This window comes from Siniperca chuatsi, linkage group LG9 (assembly GCF_020085105.1).
Source record: "Siniperca chuatsi isolate FFG_IHB_CAS linkage group LG9, ASM2008510v1, whole genome shotgun sequence".
NCBI classification, from domain to species: domain Eukaryota; kingdom Metazoa; phylum Chordata; class Actinopteri; order Centrarchiformes; family Sinipercidae; genus Siniperca; species Siniperca chuatsi.
This window is the reverse complement of record NC_058050.1, coordinates 17,488,965-17,503,758: the sequence shown is the minus strand read 5'-3', so window position 1 is coordinate 17,503,758 and position 14,794 is coordinate 17,488,965. Positions and strand designations below refer to the sequence as shown.

Sequence of the window (14,794 nt, the reverse complement as noted above, 5' to 3'; positions counted from 1 at the left end):
TTGCAGGGAGAGTGCTTTTATTCTGAAATAAACACGGACCGGAACCAGTTGGTCTGTTTTAGCTGGCGGAACAAAGTTGCGTGATACGCTGCTCAGTGGGAGGTGGTTTGTGTTCAAGAAGGTATTAGCGTGAACCCTGTCAACAAACTCACATAGAGCGTGATTCATCACGTCTATTAAATGGACATTTCTTGACAGAAGCCTTTTAAGTTCAAGGAAAGCGGTGAGATTTCTTTAGCAGTCGTAAATTACAATTAAAGCGTTGCAAATGTTGAAGTGGATGTTTTGTTTAGCTAGCAAGGTAACGATAACGCAAATGCGCTAACGCCAGCTACTTGGTAAACGACAGGTCTCTTAAAGGCCCGATACATAGGTGGCTAACGAGTCTGGCAGGCTAACAGCGCCAGAACGTTTAAATAATTGTCAGTATTATGCGAAATAGTCAGCCGATTATAATACTGACAGGGCTGCATAGCTAACATTAGCTAGTTAGCTAACTGATGAACTCGCCTTGATGGTGTTCGTTGACGGGTGCAAACCTGGAGTGAGCAAAGTCTGTAGAGCAGCTACCGTTATATGAAATGCTTATGGTTCAGCTGTTTTTAAAGAAGCCATAATGTATGAGTGAATAATTCAAATGCCTGCTGACAACCTTGTCCGTACCCTTGCTCTATTACTGACATTAAACCAACGTAGAATCACTGCCTTGTGATAAGTCTCCTTCCTGTATTGTCTACCCTCGTCTTAATGTTTTCAACGTCTTTACAGCCTATTCTCGAGAAATACAGAGTAAATGTCATCTGAGCTCTGACCCCTGGAACCTCCAGCCCAGACCCTAATTTATGTTTTGTGGTGAGGCCATGACTGCTGCCAACATCACCAGAGATATCCTGCACAGGCAGATCAGAGTGAGTAAACAAATGCCAGACCATCCTATGAGCTCAATCTACCAGTGATCAGACAATGTGTTTCTCATATATAGAAATGATCTTGGCGGAGCTAACCCAAAAGACCCCCGCCAAAGGATTGTTTACATTTTTGTAATTATCCTTCCTTATGTACAAACGTCTGACGGAGACTTTGATTCATGTCTTCAGGACAAGAGAGCATCAGGCTTCCAAAGGTTCTATCATGTGACTGACCCCTTCATCAAGAGACTTGGACTGGAGGCTGAGCTTCAGGTCAGTGATAGCAAGTGTGTGTGTGTGTGTGTAGAGGGAAAGAGTTGGAAAAGAGAGGGAGACTGAGAAGATATTTCTATGTATTATCATATATTCTTCTTCTTCTCAACAGGGTCACACTGGCTGTGTGAACTGTCTGGAATGGAATGAACGAGGAGAGTAAGTCTTCAAAGCCTAAAATTTCACCTTGTGTACAATTATAGTCACACCTGGGATGACTGGCTGGGTTACATCACCATATAACTATGCCAAAGCTCTTATCCTGAGGTACATTATACACACTGTATGTACAGTGAAGGCCAGTTATGGCTGGGTTATGTGTCCAAATAAAATTAGTGTGCTGATCTACTTCAGTTTCAGCTCTAAATGTTGCTGCTGCACTGCTTATTGCCAAAAATGACACAACAGGCCCACCATGTTTCACTACTCTGTTATGGGATCTGTGTGCCTCCAAAAACTTGCCTCACACTTGTTACCTTCAGTGCTCACGGAGGCATTTATTTAAATCACCAAAATAAATTACTTCAATTGGGTGGGTGGGTGAATCCAGCTGCAATGGATTCAGCTCATTACAGTTCCTGGTGTATTAGTCCTAATGCCTAACCCCAAGGTCTGTAGGTAATAACTGTAATTTATGTAATTAAATAATGAAGCAAATGCATACAGTGAGTCCACTATTGCACATCTTAACATGTTTGACAGTATACAATTTTAAATGGCATTAGTAGTAAAGAGCCATAACAAATGTTGCTGGACTTGTCCTGGTGATTCTTTTTGTATTCAGTTTACTGGCCTCGGGCTCAGATGATCAACATGCCGTCATCTGGGATCCATTCAGACACAAGAAGCTTACAACTATGCACACAGGTCATGCAGCAAATATATTCTCTGTAAAGGTAAGGAGGACTGAGTGTAAGATGGATGTATTGAATGACAGGAGGGAAAGTGCGCTGAAATCATTTACATCTGCTGCATTTACATACGCATTGAAAATGTAGTCCTAATGTGATCAGGGCAGCGATGCGAGTAAGATGTAGCCCAATCGAACATCGTACTCTGGCGCGTGTTATTGCATTATGCTTACAGTCGGAGTAAGATAAGTGGAGTACTCCCATTTTGGTCTCATTGAAGGGCATTTTAACCATGTAATCACGTGTATCTGACTATGGCTCACTATCACAATTTTCAAACAGCAATTAAAATTCTGGGTGTCCTATGCAAAAACGGTCTGCTGGTAAGACTCTTTGCTCTGCCTCACCTCACCCTTTATTTAGTCATCAACAAATGCTCTCTATGATATAAATTCACTTCCTGTACATTAGGTGGCACTGTTGGCCATTTAATGAGTGGCATGTTTGATGGAAAACCATCCTGTTCGACTATGTTGAAGGTTTTATTGCAGTTTTCACATAAATATCGCCACAAGGGCATACCACTTCATTGCAGAAAGCTTGGGAATGAGGTCAAATACAGGAGGGAAAATGTTACAGTGTTAATAAGCTACACTTGACTTGACAGTTCATGCACTATTACCTTATTATTATCATCAACCGGTAAACCCACTTTGTACTTCACACTTATTTTATTTTATACTTTATACCCACTTGGTACTTCATTTATTTTCTGACCTGTATTATAGTGTATTATATTTTTTTGCTTAGTACTTCTATTCCTGCGTGCACTGACGTGATAGTGAGCTGCCGTAGCAAAAGAGTTTCCCCTCGAGGATCCATGAAGTATTTCTGATTCTGTAAGATAATGTGGAGGTGGCATTAAAAGCCATTAATCAGTCAATGATTCATAGTATAGAAATGGGAATATCAATAGATTGGCTCTATGTAAACACCTTAGTAATGCCTTAATCTGTGGTTACTGGCAATAATTGGATCACTATGTGCTGGAAAGAGAATCCATTGTGAAACACTGTCTGTACTTGTAAATTCATTCTGGTGTTTTTGTCTGTCCATACAGTTCCTCCCTCACTCCGGGGACAGAATTTTGGTAACAGGTGCAGCAGATACAAAGGTCCATGTGCATGACCTGACAGTGAAGGAAACCATCCATATGTTTTCTGATCACACCAACAGAGTCAAACGCATCGCCACAGCACCCATGTGGCCCAACACCTTCTGGAGTGCTGCGGAGGATGGCATCATCAGGTTAGAACCAGAAATTAACGAAATCACCTTGTTTTGTAAAACAAAGTCAAACGATATCCCATGCCTACTTTTGCTATAGGTAATATGTTCACTTTCTCCTTGTTCACTACAGACAATATGACTTGAGGGAGAGCAGTAAACGCTCTGAGGTGCTGATTGATCTGACAGAGTTCTGTGGACAGCTGGTTGAGGCCAAGTGTCTAGCTGTCAACCCACGGGACAACAACTACCTGGCAGTAGGGGCCAACGGACCTTTTGTTCGCCTTTATGACATCAGGATGATTCACAACTACAGGTTGGTTAAGTTTTTGATGCCATTCTATGGTAATAATTATTCCACAACCACTCTAATGTGGTACATTCCCCAGTCCAGGTTTTGACATACACATGCACAACTGTGTTTTAACCAAGTTTTTTTTGTTTTGTTTTGGGGGGGTTTTCCCCTCACACAGGAAATCTATGAGTCAGAGCACATCAGCAGCTGTGCACACGTTCTGTGAAAGGCAGAAGCCCATCCCAGATGGAGCTGGGCAGTATTATGTTGCAGGTGCAAATATGGTTGAATTGTGTGCTATCAAATGTATTTAAATGGCACATTTGTATTCTAATCATATAGTAATGACATCAGGAAACATGCAGGAAAGTGACTGTGAAGGATGTGGTTGAGTAACATCACCTTATGTTTGAATGCTCCAGGGCACCTACCAGTGAAACTCCCAGACTACAATAACCGCCTGAGGGTCCTGGTGGCCACCTATGTCACCTTCAGTCCAGACGGCACTGAGCTACTTGTTAACATGGGTGGGGAACAGGTAATGCTTCTCAGAACAAACAAGGACTCGTGAGAGGAGTTATTCATTTCTGTTTCAGTTTAAACATTTGCTTTGTTTATTTATATGGTTTCCTCTAGGTGTATCTGTTTGACTTGACATTTAAACAGAGGCCGTACGCCTTCTTGATTCCAAAAAAGTGCCAGTCATCAACAGGTAGGTCTGTGCCATCTATATTAACAAAAGATCCTAAATGGTGCCTCATAGAGGTAATAAAGTACCGTATCTATAGATGTATTGGTGGTTTCTGAAACTTTGGCTTCTTCCCAGGAGATGTACAGAACGGAAAGACAACCAATGGCGTCTCTAATGGACTTCACTTGCCAACCAGCCATATTCGATTTGCCGAAAGCAAGATGCGCTCTAGGTAATTGTCTTTTCAACCTGCCAGTGATATGTTTTCATATACAGATTGACTGTTTTTAAAGGTTTGAGCATGCACACACTTGAGTTATGTTTCTTCTGCTATGTTTGCGTTAGTTCTACTGAGCTCCCTCCTCACTTGGAGAAGATAAAGCAACAAGCTAATGATGCATTTGCACGGCAGCAGTGGACACAGGCCATCCAGCTGTACAGTTTAGGCATTCATGAGGCCAGCTGCAATGCCATGCTGTATGGGAACCGGGCTGCAGCCTACATGAAACGCAAGTGGTACGTGTCATTGTATCACTGCAGAGAGATGATTAATCATGCACTTCTAAAGGCTATATAAGCAGATACCAAGTGTTTGTATTGTTTTATTTTCTGTGATTCACAGGGATGGAGACCATTATGATGCCCTCAGGGACTGTCTGAAGGCTCTGACTCTAAATCCTGGTCATCTGAAGGCTCATTTCAGGCTGGCACGGTGTCTATTTGAGCTGAAGTATGTGGCTGAAGCTCTGGAGTGTCTGGATGATTTCAAAGGAAAGTTTCCAGAGCAGGCGCACAGTAGTGCCTGTGATGCTTTGGATAAAGACATCAAGGCTGCTCTCTTCTCCAAGACAGAATCAGGTAGAAAAGAGTGAATTGGTTCTCGGCTGATTTGCATAGCCATGCAGTAGTGTATATATGTTAGTTTTGTGTTTCAAAAGTAACAGACAGCCTATGTTTATTTGTTAATATATCTGAATGACTTTGGTAATAAGTGTTTGTTTTTTTTCTTCACCAGCTGAAGATAAGAAGGCCAACAGCTCCATTCGATTCCACTCATTCAGTCGGAAGGAGTCTATCCCTGAAGATGAGTTGGTGCTGAGAGAGCGCAGTTTTGACTACAAGCACAGATACTGTGGTCACTGCAACACCACCACAGATATCAAAGAGGCTAACTTCTTTGGAAGGTCAGTAGATCTAACTCCCAGTCTGCTGAGGCCTCACTAGGAGGCAGTCATGAGCTAAAGATAGAGAACAATAAATCTACAGTAGAGAATCAGTAGAGCAAAAACCTACAGTGGAGAGTAGCTTTCATTCGGAAATGTAGGTTCTATGTACTGTATCTACTAGGTTTTGTCCATCTTCCCTCGCCTGGTTTCCCATCACAATACCAGGCGGAAAGTCTGAATAATTAGAATCATTGAAATGTAGTACAGTACACATAATGTAACACAAAGTTCAGTTGCCATTGAACCTTGTATACCAGAATGCCCTGCTGACTTACCTTTCACACCAGTACCGGGAAAGCCCTGGTTACACATCTGTACCGTGACGTGAAGTGTTCTGTGAAGGCAGTTCAATGTAAAAAGGTTACACAATATTGTGATTCCTAGTAAATGCAACATGTCCCAAGAACATGGCTCGTCAGGCAGGTCTGAATGGTTTCCTTTTCTCTACAGCAAAGGCCAGTACATTGTCAGCGGCTCAGATGACGGCTCCTTCTTTATCTGGGAAAAGGAGACAACTAATCTGGTGAGGATCCTGCAGGGGGATGAGTCCATAGTCAACTGCCTGCAGCCCCACCCCAGCTACTGCTTCCTGGCTACTAGTGGTATTGACCCCGTGGTTCGATTATGGAACCCTAGACCAGAGGTAAACAACCAAAACTTCTGTTTATTTATATATACATTTTGTTATATTTTGACAAAAGTTGGGGCACAGTGTGTGTCATGGTCTCATTACATGAGAAATTATTCTGATTCTGAGACTTTTAAAATTTAAACCTGGTAAAAATGACATGGTCATGTGATATTTCGCGACTCTACAAATGAATGATGCACACCTGAATGCACCATTAAACAATCCGACCAGTGTGGAATAGATTCTGGGTTACTGAGGTCCGCAAAACATGCAATGACACGTGCAGTTGTCCCCCAAATTTGTGCAAAGAAGGTCGCATTTGGCAAAGCCTTTGGCGTGGGACAGGCCTTGTTGACACATTATGACATATTTGGTCTCGAAATGCAGAGGGTGCATTTTAAGAAAACAGTTGCACACAGTTCAGTGAGAATGAAGCATTCTTATAATTTATTGTCACGGTGCTTATGTCAAAAAACAAAAATGAAAAATACAAAAAAAATGTCAACATCTCTTACCATTACCTCTGATTATGTATCCCTTTCATACTATTACCCTTTCCCCTCCACTCTACTTTCTCATAATACAGACAGAGACTGAGAACGGGCGAGTCGTGGAGGACATGGACGGTGCTGCTCAGGCGAACCAGCGGCGTATGAACGCTGATCCGCTGGAGGTAATGCTGCTCAACATGGGCTATCGCATCACAGGCCTGCGTGGCGTTGGTCCAGATGGCTCAGATGATGAAGACAGCTCAGAGGGACAAGTGCAGTGTCGGCCAAGCTAAACAAACTGTCAGCCATTCTATAGAATGGATGTGGGACGCAAAGCCCAGCTCCTGTTTGAATCTTAATTTCCCCCCCTATCTGACAGAAACATTGAGTGAATGTCATGTCACATCTCTGCACTATGCATCGCCCTCCCCTGTCCAAAGAGAGGACTGGTGGAGACCACTTTGGGGAGAGGAATTCATGGAGGGTGGAGAAGACACCCATCTCGCCCCCTTCAAAGCACCGACAACACCTCAGCCTCTCCCTCCACTTTGTGGTGGCAGGGGGGCACCTTTTGAGGAGAGCACTTTCCACGTCACTCCCCAGTTTCTCACGAAGAAGGAGGAGTTCAGCACTTATCCCTCCTCAGGTTTATGTTGGAGAGACACACAACACGTAGAAGGAGAAGCCTGCCGTCGTACGACCTATTTTCAGGTCGGTGTGGCCACGCAGTCGCAGTGTTCTCCATGGAGGATCGGATCACAGACCAGAAGATGGTGCTTTGTTGCATCTCCTGTCTGCTCTGCAGTTGGAGCTAAGAGTCTTAGTGCCCGCTCATCTCAGAAAGGCTGCACACCCAAGTCACTAATTCTGAGTTAGACTTGATCATATTTTTAGTTGGAGTTTTGGTCACAGGAAGCCTAGATTAATTGTCACTCACCAAGTTGTGAAAGTTGCAAGTGTTACTCCAATGAAATGTATTTATAAGCTTTGTTTAGTTTATAACTGTCGGAAAAAACAAGTGGTTTCTTCTGCCAAAGGTTGCCATCTATAATTTCAGTGGCCAAGGATTAATGTATTTTTTTCTTTGTTTCATTGAAACATAATTTTGGCATACTGTGCTCCTTTTAGTTAAGAGGTTTTACTACAATAGATTGTTGATAATATCAACAAGATATCGACAAAGAAACATTTGTAAAAAATAACTTTCTAATGCAGTTTTTTTTTTAATCAAGTCCCATTGATTTCAAATGTTGTTTGGCATGAAATGTCAGTGTGAAACTTCTGTTGAGTGTAAGTGGGACGCAGAGGCTAATTTGTGGTATATGGAAACTGATGCGCTAAGTATTTGGAGGCGATAGGGTTCCTGCCTACTAGCTTGCGCGGCTCTAGCACCAAACCTCTGCTGCAGTCTGGTGTTCAGTCCTGCTTGCATGAGGCTTCTCTGACTATAGTTGTGGGCAAAAAAGGACAAATCCTATCTGTTGCTCAGAGAACAGCTCATTGGGTCTTCTTTGCCCCCAAATAGGGTAAATGTTAAGGAGGGGGTCCTCAACACCATGCAACACCAGGCTTCCATGCGTTTTACTTTGTTCATTAATTTGAGATACTCCGTTTTTCTTTGAGGAATCCTATAATAACCTTTGTTTGCAAACAAAGTGAAGAATAAAATTATTGAACACCATCTTGTCTGTATTTTCTAGCTTTTGGTCTTGAAATGGTAACAGTAGTGATGTTTGTGCTTTTAGTGTAACAGTTACACAACACATACAGCAGTACTGACACATGACTAACTAGTTTGGGAAGATATACTGTAGGTGAGGTGAGTATGAACTCCTGCTCATTCATCAGCGTCTGCTCTACTCCCTGCTTTTGCTGACTATTAGGCAACAAATGTGAGCACAGTAAATCATAAGCATGAGTAGTTAGGGGAGCGTCTCATGCCCCATATACTGTACAGTAATGAGGTGTCCCAGCTTTAGGAGTAGTGAAGGTTACAGTGATAAAGCTCCCGGCTGACTGAGCCTGTGCGTTTGGGTGCCAAATAGGGCTGAAACAACACGAAGGCTCCGAGGCTGAACTTATCTAACTATTTGCAGATATTTGATAAGTGCCTGCCAAAATAATGACAACACGTGCATATTCAACGTTACAAAGTAGCCATTTATACTGTAAAATAAGACGAGCTGCTACATCCATTCCTCCGAGTAATAACTGATTAGTCTTGACTGTCACTTTATGAATAACCATAACAAACAATAAGAACGGCTTGAAAATAATTACAAATGACAAAAAAATAAAGAATATTGTAGTTTTGGTGGAAACTGATGGCTGGAAGCCTGCACTACTTATTAAATAGAAATAATTTACGGTAAGCAAACACCGCACACATGAACGGTGTTGCGTTCACTGACCCGACAGTTGTAGTTGCGCGTTTCCGCTTGCACGCCGCCTCGCGCTGGCTGTGCGTTGTCATTCCCTGTCACTCCAGGCAGTGATGGCGGAGGTGGACGATACCGACGTGATGATGAACTACCACGGTGATTTCTTAAAAAACGACCGAAAAAACAGCCGCTACCCCTACTGCATTGTCTGGACACCTATTCCTCTTTTATCGTAAGAAGCTAACGCGTATTGTTTTCCTGCTCTTGCTAGCTTAACGTTAGCGAATGTAACCGCTTGCGCAGATTTATGTTAACGTTAGCCGTTGGTTAAATCTCATGTGATCTCTGTCCTTTTAATAAATTACTGCACTAAATGTATTGCATAGTCTGTATTCTGTTAGACAGTCAAACGTACATGAATTGACTCATGTATCTATGCATTGTTTTCTGGGTGCACCCTGCAGGTGGGTGCTCCCCTTCATTGGTCACATGGGTATATGCACCTCTTCTGGAATCATACGAGATTTTGCAGGATCATACTTTGTCTCGGTGAGTATCGCTTAAAACAATAAATAAATAAATAACTCAATTTATCCATGTATTTATTAGCGGCAAAAGGCAGTTTCACCTCATGTAACAGCTCATTTCAGCGTAAAGGCTCAGCAGAGTCCAGTGAGATAGAAATGGAAATGCTGATGGTAGATGATGGCATGGAAGTTCACTTCTATGTTTCATTAAATGTTTTAAAATGTGACTTCCCCCCAGGAGGACAACATGGGCTTTGGTAGACCAACAAAGTAAGTTTATTAATCTTAATATTGCGTTTTAATAGTATTTCAACAAGTAGGCCATACCTAATCACACAGTTAATTGAACACATTGATTGTTAACTAATATTGCAGGTATTGGAAGCTTGATGTGGACAAAGTGTGTGGCAATGGTGCTGCTACATGGGACAAAGCAGTGCATGATGCGTCTGAGGAATACAAATGCAGACCGGTAAGACAATATTTAGGATTTTTAATACACATATTTCCACATCATTATTCATATAGTAATATATGAATAAATAATCACTACTTTTTGTGTTTGGAAGCACAATCTGTGCTTAGATAACTGCCATTCCCACGTGGCCATGGCCCTCAACCTTATGCGCTACGACAATAGCTCGTCCTGGAACATGGTGAACCTGTGTGTGCGGTCTCTTATTCATGGAAAACATGTTAGGTGAGTATTTTAGCCTAATTCTGCCATTTGTATTACCATTAAGAACAGTTCACATATAGAGTCCTGGCCCATTGCCAGGGTAGCATCTTGTTCATAGGTCTTCAATACATATAGAGTGTTTCTTTAATCTGGCTCTCTGCTCAAGCACAAATATACATGCCAATTATTTGGCATTTATACTATCAAAACCTCATGGCAGTGAATCCGATGTGTTTTTGTTTGTAAACAGGAAACAAGTCTATATAAAACTTTTTTTGGTTTTGTTTGTGCTTTGTTAGGTCACATGGGTTTGGTTAGTCAGATCAAGTTGATTTTATTCATATAGCCCAAAATTACAAATCACAAATTTGCCACAAACTGCTTTACATATGGCCTCTACAACAGCAGATACCCTCTATCCTTAGACCCCCGATTTGGTTAAGGAAAAACTCCATTCGGGATTCCTCTTCTAGGACAGACAGACGTGCAGTAGGTGTCCTATTTATAGAGAAGACAGAAGAAGTAGTTGAGGGAAAATATAGTTGCTAACACTACTGGGCAAAACACACCTAAAGCATCTTCATCACAAACATGTACACAGTCTTCTAATTTGCTCTGCTTCTGGACGCTTGTGAGCATTAAAAGACATATGGCTCAGAGAAACCCCTTCATTATTCTCCGCTGACCCACATAGAGAACGCTGGCGTCACAGTTTGTGCTGCCTCTGCACATACGCTCCCACAGCATAGGAGTCTTTTAAACAGAAGAGGAGTCATGTAATTCATCACTGACAGCAGCACTCCTCCTCTGTGTCGCCACTGAAGGTCACCTCTCCGATCGGGCTCCCTGCGCCGGCTGGGTGGAAAGGACAGTAGGACACAGGCTGGGGTGCGTTCGGGGGGTGGGGATTGGACCATGTGATACTTCAACACACCTCGCATGTCCTTGTCTGTCCAAAAATATACAAGAGAGGGGTGTTTTACCCTCTCTGCCACACACACACTAACACTCACAATATCCAGGTGTTGATGATTACGCTAACACGCGTTACCCTCTCTGTATGCTTCAGCTGGGCAGCGTTCCTCAAGACCTGGCTTCCCTTCTTCATGCTCTGCGGAGTCCTCGCCACGTTCATCCTAACATTCAACCTACAGTAGTAGAATGAGCATTTCAACAGGATGACTTCATAGACTTTGGTTATACTTTATACGTTGTCATTGGCTGTTGACGTGAGTGATGTGGTTTGACGGGACATCTGTTTGTACAAAAAATTCCAAATGAAGCACTTCATTGTCTATTAGTGATCTGTAGTGATCTAGTCTCTAGGAGGGTATTTCAGGGCAAAGCCAAGCTGTTTGTGAGTAGTTTTTTTTTTCAATAATTTATGTTTTAGCAGTTAAGTTTTATTTCTTTTTTTCTTCACTAAGTATTTATGATTTAGTGAGGTGAATGAGCTACAGTATCTACAAAACATCTCTTCAAAATTGACCATTACTGTTTTTCACAGGGTGGGTTCTGTGTTTTGCTTATTAAGAGTTTTATGAAGGAAGGTGATCCTTTCCAGATTACACCACAGTAGAACAATACTGTTGAGTCCAGTGATGTACTTTCCAACACTGGCAGTAATTAATGTGTTTCCAGGCTGGCTAATGTACATTTCAGTGATGAATCACTGCAAAAGGGATCACGAAATCTTAATGCTGAAAGTCGTCATCAATTATTTGTCTAAGAGAAATTAACACTACCAAAGATAGAATGATGTAGGACCCACATGTGAAAAATAGTGGTATTGTGCTGTAAAAATGCCCTCCTCCCCCTTCAGTTCTCTTTCCTCTTTTTTTCTGTAAAGAAAAAGTGTCTTTTCTTTAACATTTGCTTTTCTCCAGACATAATTTGAATGCTTTCTGACTGTGCATCCTCATGCTGGAATGTTACCATAACTCTGCCGAATTATACAAATTATGAGCAATACAGCATTACATTATGTATTATTTATTTTATTGATTTTGTTTTTGATGCTATGTACCCAAAATAGTATTATTTATTATTGTATATGTCCACCAGTTTAATATGTCTGGTTCTGTAACTTGGGATGTGTTGTATGCAAAGCTTTTTAAGTCTCCCCTGGCAGACTGTGGTGTAGGTCACAGGCTGTGGATGCCCTAATTGTCCTCTGTACCTTTAAGGGAACCACGTACCTATTTCATCCAGCAGATTCTGCGTGATATGAACTCTCATCAATTTACAGGATCCTGTATTCCCAGAGTGGAGCAGATTCGGAGGAGCTGATACTAGAGCACTCTTTGCCACCTCTGCAGCGTTTGATTAATTTGTGACAACAAAAGCGATAAGTATTTAGAATTTGAAGGTTTTTTTCTGCTGTAATTCATACTCGTGTTTTCGGAATCTTTCTTTTTAACTGGCTATACTTGAGAGATGTTTGTTTTTGCAGTCCGAGTGTTTTTGGGAATCCTTCTTTGTGCACCATACCAGTGCTTGGAGTGTCCTTTTGGCTGTGAGTATTTTGCTGTCACTCGCACAGTGAAATGTGTTTCCAAGGATCTGCTCACGGTGCCACACAGTATTCCAGGACATGCAAGGACTGTCATCATCACAGGGAATAATATACACCAGATTGGACCTGATTCGTTTACAGAGCTGGAGAATGTCACGAATATAATTTTAAGCAATAATAGGTGAGAGTGTCAGTGTTTTTTTTTTTTGTTTGTTTCATTCATGTATATTAAGCCATATTTAGATAATATGACTAACTTTCTTTATGTGTATCTAATAAATAAATTATGTCTATTTCTCTGAATGTGGTTTTCATTTGTTTACTTCGACAGTACAGTGAGATGCATGAGTTGTAGCATGAAAATGACATTAAATGCCTAAGGACAGACGTTACAGTGTTAGTTATCTTCACAGGATTACAGAGATGGCATCCCACAGCTTGTCTGCCCTCCTCAACCTGCGCTTCCTGGACCTCAGTGGGAACCAACTGGCACTCATCCATCCAGAAGCTTTCAGCATACCTGGCAGTCCCCTTCAGGAGCTCAACCTGAGCCGTTCGCTGTACAACTTCACCGCTCGATCAGACCTCACCACGGCTCTGCGCTGGGGTGGCCTCACGGGCCTCCTCAGCCTAGACCTTTCCGGGAACCACCTCTCCCTGCTGCCCCCAGGGATGTTCTCCCACCTTCCCAACCTGCAGCAGCTCTACCTCTCTAACAACTCTCTGGTGGCTGTCTACAGTGAAACCGTCTCTGGCATGAACCATCTGGAGGTGCTGGACCTCACGCGCAATGCCTTCGTGGGATTCAGGGCTGATGCTCTACAAGAGCTGGAGAAGCTTGGGAACATCCGAATCCTCCTTGGTGATAACCCCTACACCTGCTCCTGTGAGATCCGTAATTTTGTGGCCTGGCTGAATGAATCAAGAGCTCAGGTAGATGTGGATGCTGTAAGGTGTGCCTCACCAAGAGGGTTGAGTGACACCCGACTGCGAGGGCTCGGTGTCCAGGCCATTGGATGTGTCCTTCCAGTCCAAGCAGAGATGGCTGACCTCACCCTGCAGACGTCCTATGTCTTCCTGGGGCTGGTGCTGGGGCTTGTGGGCATGGTCTTTCTCTCTGTGCTCTACCTGAATCGCAAAGGTATGAAGAAGTGGATCATTGAAATGAGAGATGCATGTAGGGACATTATGGAGGGATATCACTACCGATATGAGATTGACTCGGACCCTCGGCTGGGGGACATCTCGGCAGATAACGTTGGCCGCAGGCCACAAGGGCATTTAGGATTAGCTCTGTCACAGCAGCTGCCAAATGACACTGTCCATGTTATTACAGACACAGAGGTCAAACAGGTGGCAACCTCTCCACCTGTGAACCTATGATGTTTTAACGAAGCTAGAATAATTTCACAAAATATGAGGAAGATGTAGATGTGAATAGTTTATCCCAGTAGATTTACAACTCATTTAACGTTTTTGAGCCTTCTGTACATACTGCAGTTAAAACTTATAAATCTCACCTTAAAAGTGCCTTTGTGTTTTCGAGGCACTGGAGCATTGTATCTGTAAATTGACCTTAATATTGTGTGTTTATCATACTTTAAAAAAATATATAATAAATAAGCTACACTGAAAACATACTAGACATCCCACATCTCAGTTTTTGTCAAGTGTGATTTCTTTGCTTGTTGGTATTAGTATCATGACTTGAAATATCTTAACATACTGCAGAAGACTGCCAACAAAGATGAATGACATAGATGGTAGCTCAATGGCATGGGAAATGTATGTTGACCTAAGAAACTGTAATACATAGACACCCAGTAAATTTTATAATAAGACTTCACTTCACTTCAAGATTATGTATGCTTCAGTAAAATAAAAAACAATCCTTGAATTTACTTAACATGTGTTGTTATTGTGCTAGATTTCGATCTGTATCAAAATATTCAAAGGGATTGATATTAAAGCTACAGTATGCTATGAAACTTGTATTTATATTTATTACAAATAAAATAAAATTTTGATGTATTTAATTT

The 14,794-nt window shown here is 42.0% G+C and overlaps 2 protein-coding genes across 5 annotated transcripts; both read left to right on the top strand.

Moving 5' to 3' along the window:
- Positions 1-64: 64 nt before the first annotated feature.
- Positions 65-8,334, top strand: wdtc1 (WD and tetratricopeptide repeats 1). Its single transcript, XM_044207983.1, has 16 exons — positions 65-223; positions 769-908; positions 1,098-1,181; positions 1,294-1,340; positions 1,966-2,077; positions 3,153-3,340; positions 3,453-3,635; positions 3,793-3,887; positions 4,037-4,152; positions 4,251-4,326; positions 4,441-4,537; positions 4,651-4,821; positions 4,928-5,163; positions 5,321-5,489; positions 5,982-6,174; positions 6,749-8,334. The coding sequence occupies exons 2-16, from the start codon at positions 843-845 to the stop codon at positions 6,944-6,946; spliced, it is 2,031 nt and encodes a 676-aa protein (XP_044063918.1). The 5' UTR covers positions 65-223; positions 769-842; the 3' UTR covers positions 6,947-8,334.
- Positions 8,335-8,607: 273 nt separating this feature from the next.
- Positions 8,608-14,791, top strand: LOC122881600 (transmembrane protein 222-like). 4 transcript variants are annotated; one of them, XM_044207987.1, is made up of 7 exons: positions 8,619-9,266; positions 9,499-9,583; positions 9,800-9,831; positions 9,937-10,033; positions 10,131-10,261; positions 11,065-11,128; positions 11,310-13,058. In XM_044207987.1, the coding sequence occupies exons 1-7, from the start codon at positions 9,148-9,150 to the stop codon at positions 11,403-11,405; spliced, it is 624 nt and encodes a 207-aa protein (XP_044063922.1). In that variant the 5' UTR covers positions 8,619-9,147; the 3' UTR covers positions 11,406-13,058. The 4 variants fall into 4 exon arrangements, with proteins under 4 accessions (XP_044063919.1, XP_044063922.1, XP_044063923.1 ...); XM_044207984.1 differs by lacking the exons at positions 11,065-11,128; positions 11,310-13,058 and adding an exon at positions 13,169-14,791 and having other exon boundaries at positions 8,608-9,266; XM_044207988.1 differs by lacking the exon at positions 11,065-11,128 and having other exon boundaries at positions 8,654-9,266; positions 11,310-12,619.
- Positions 14,792-14,794: the final 3 nt, after the last annotated feature.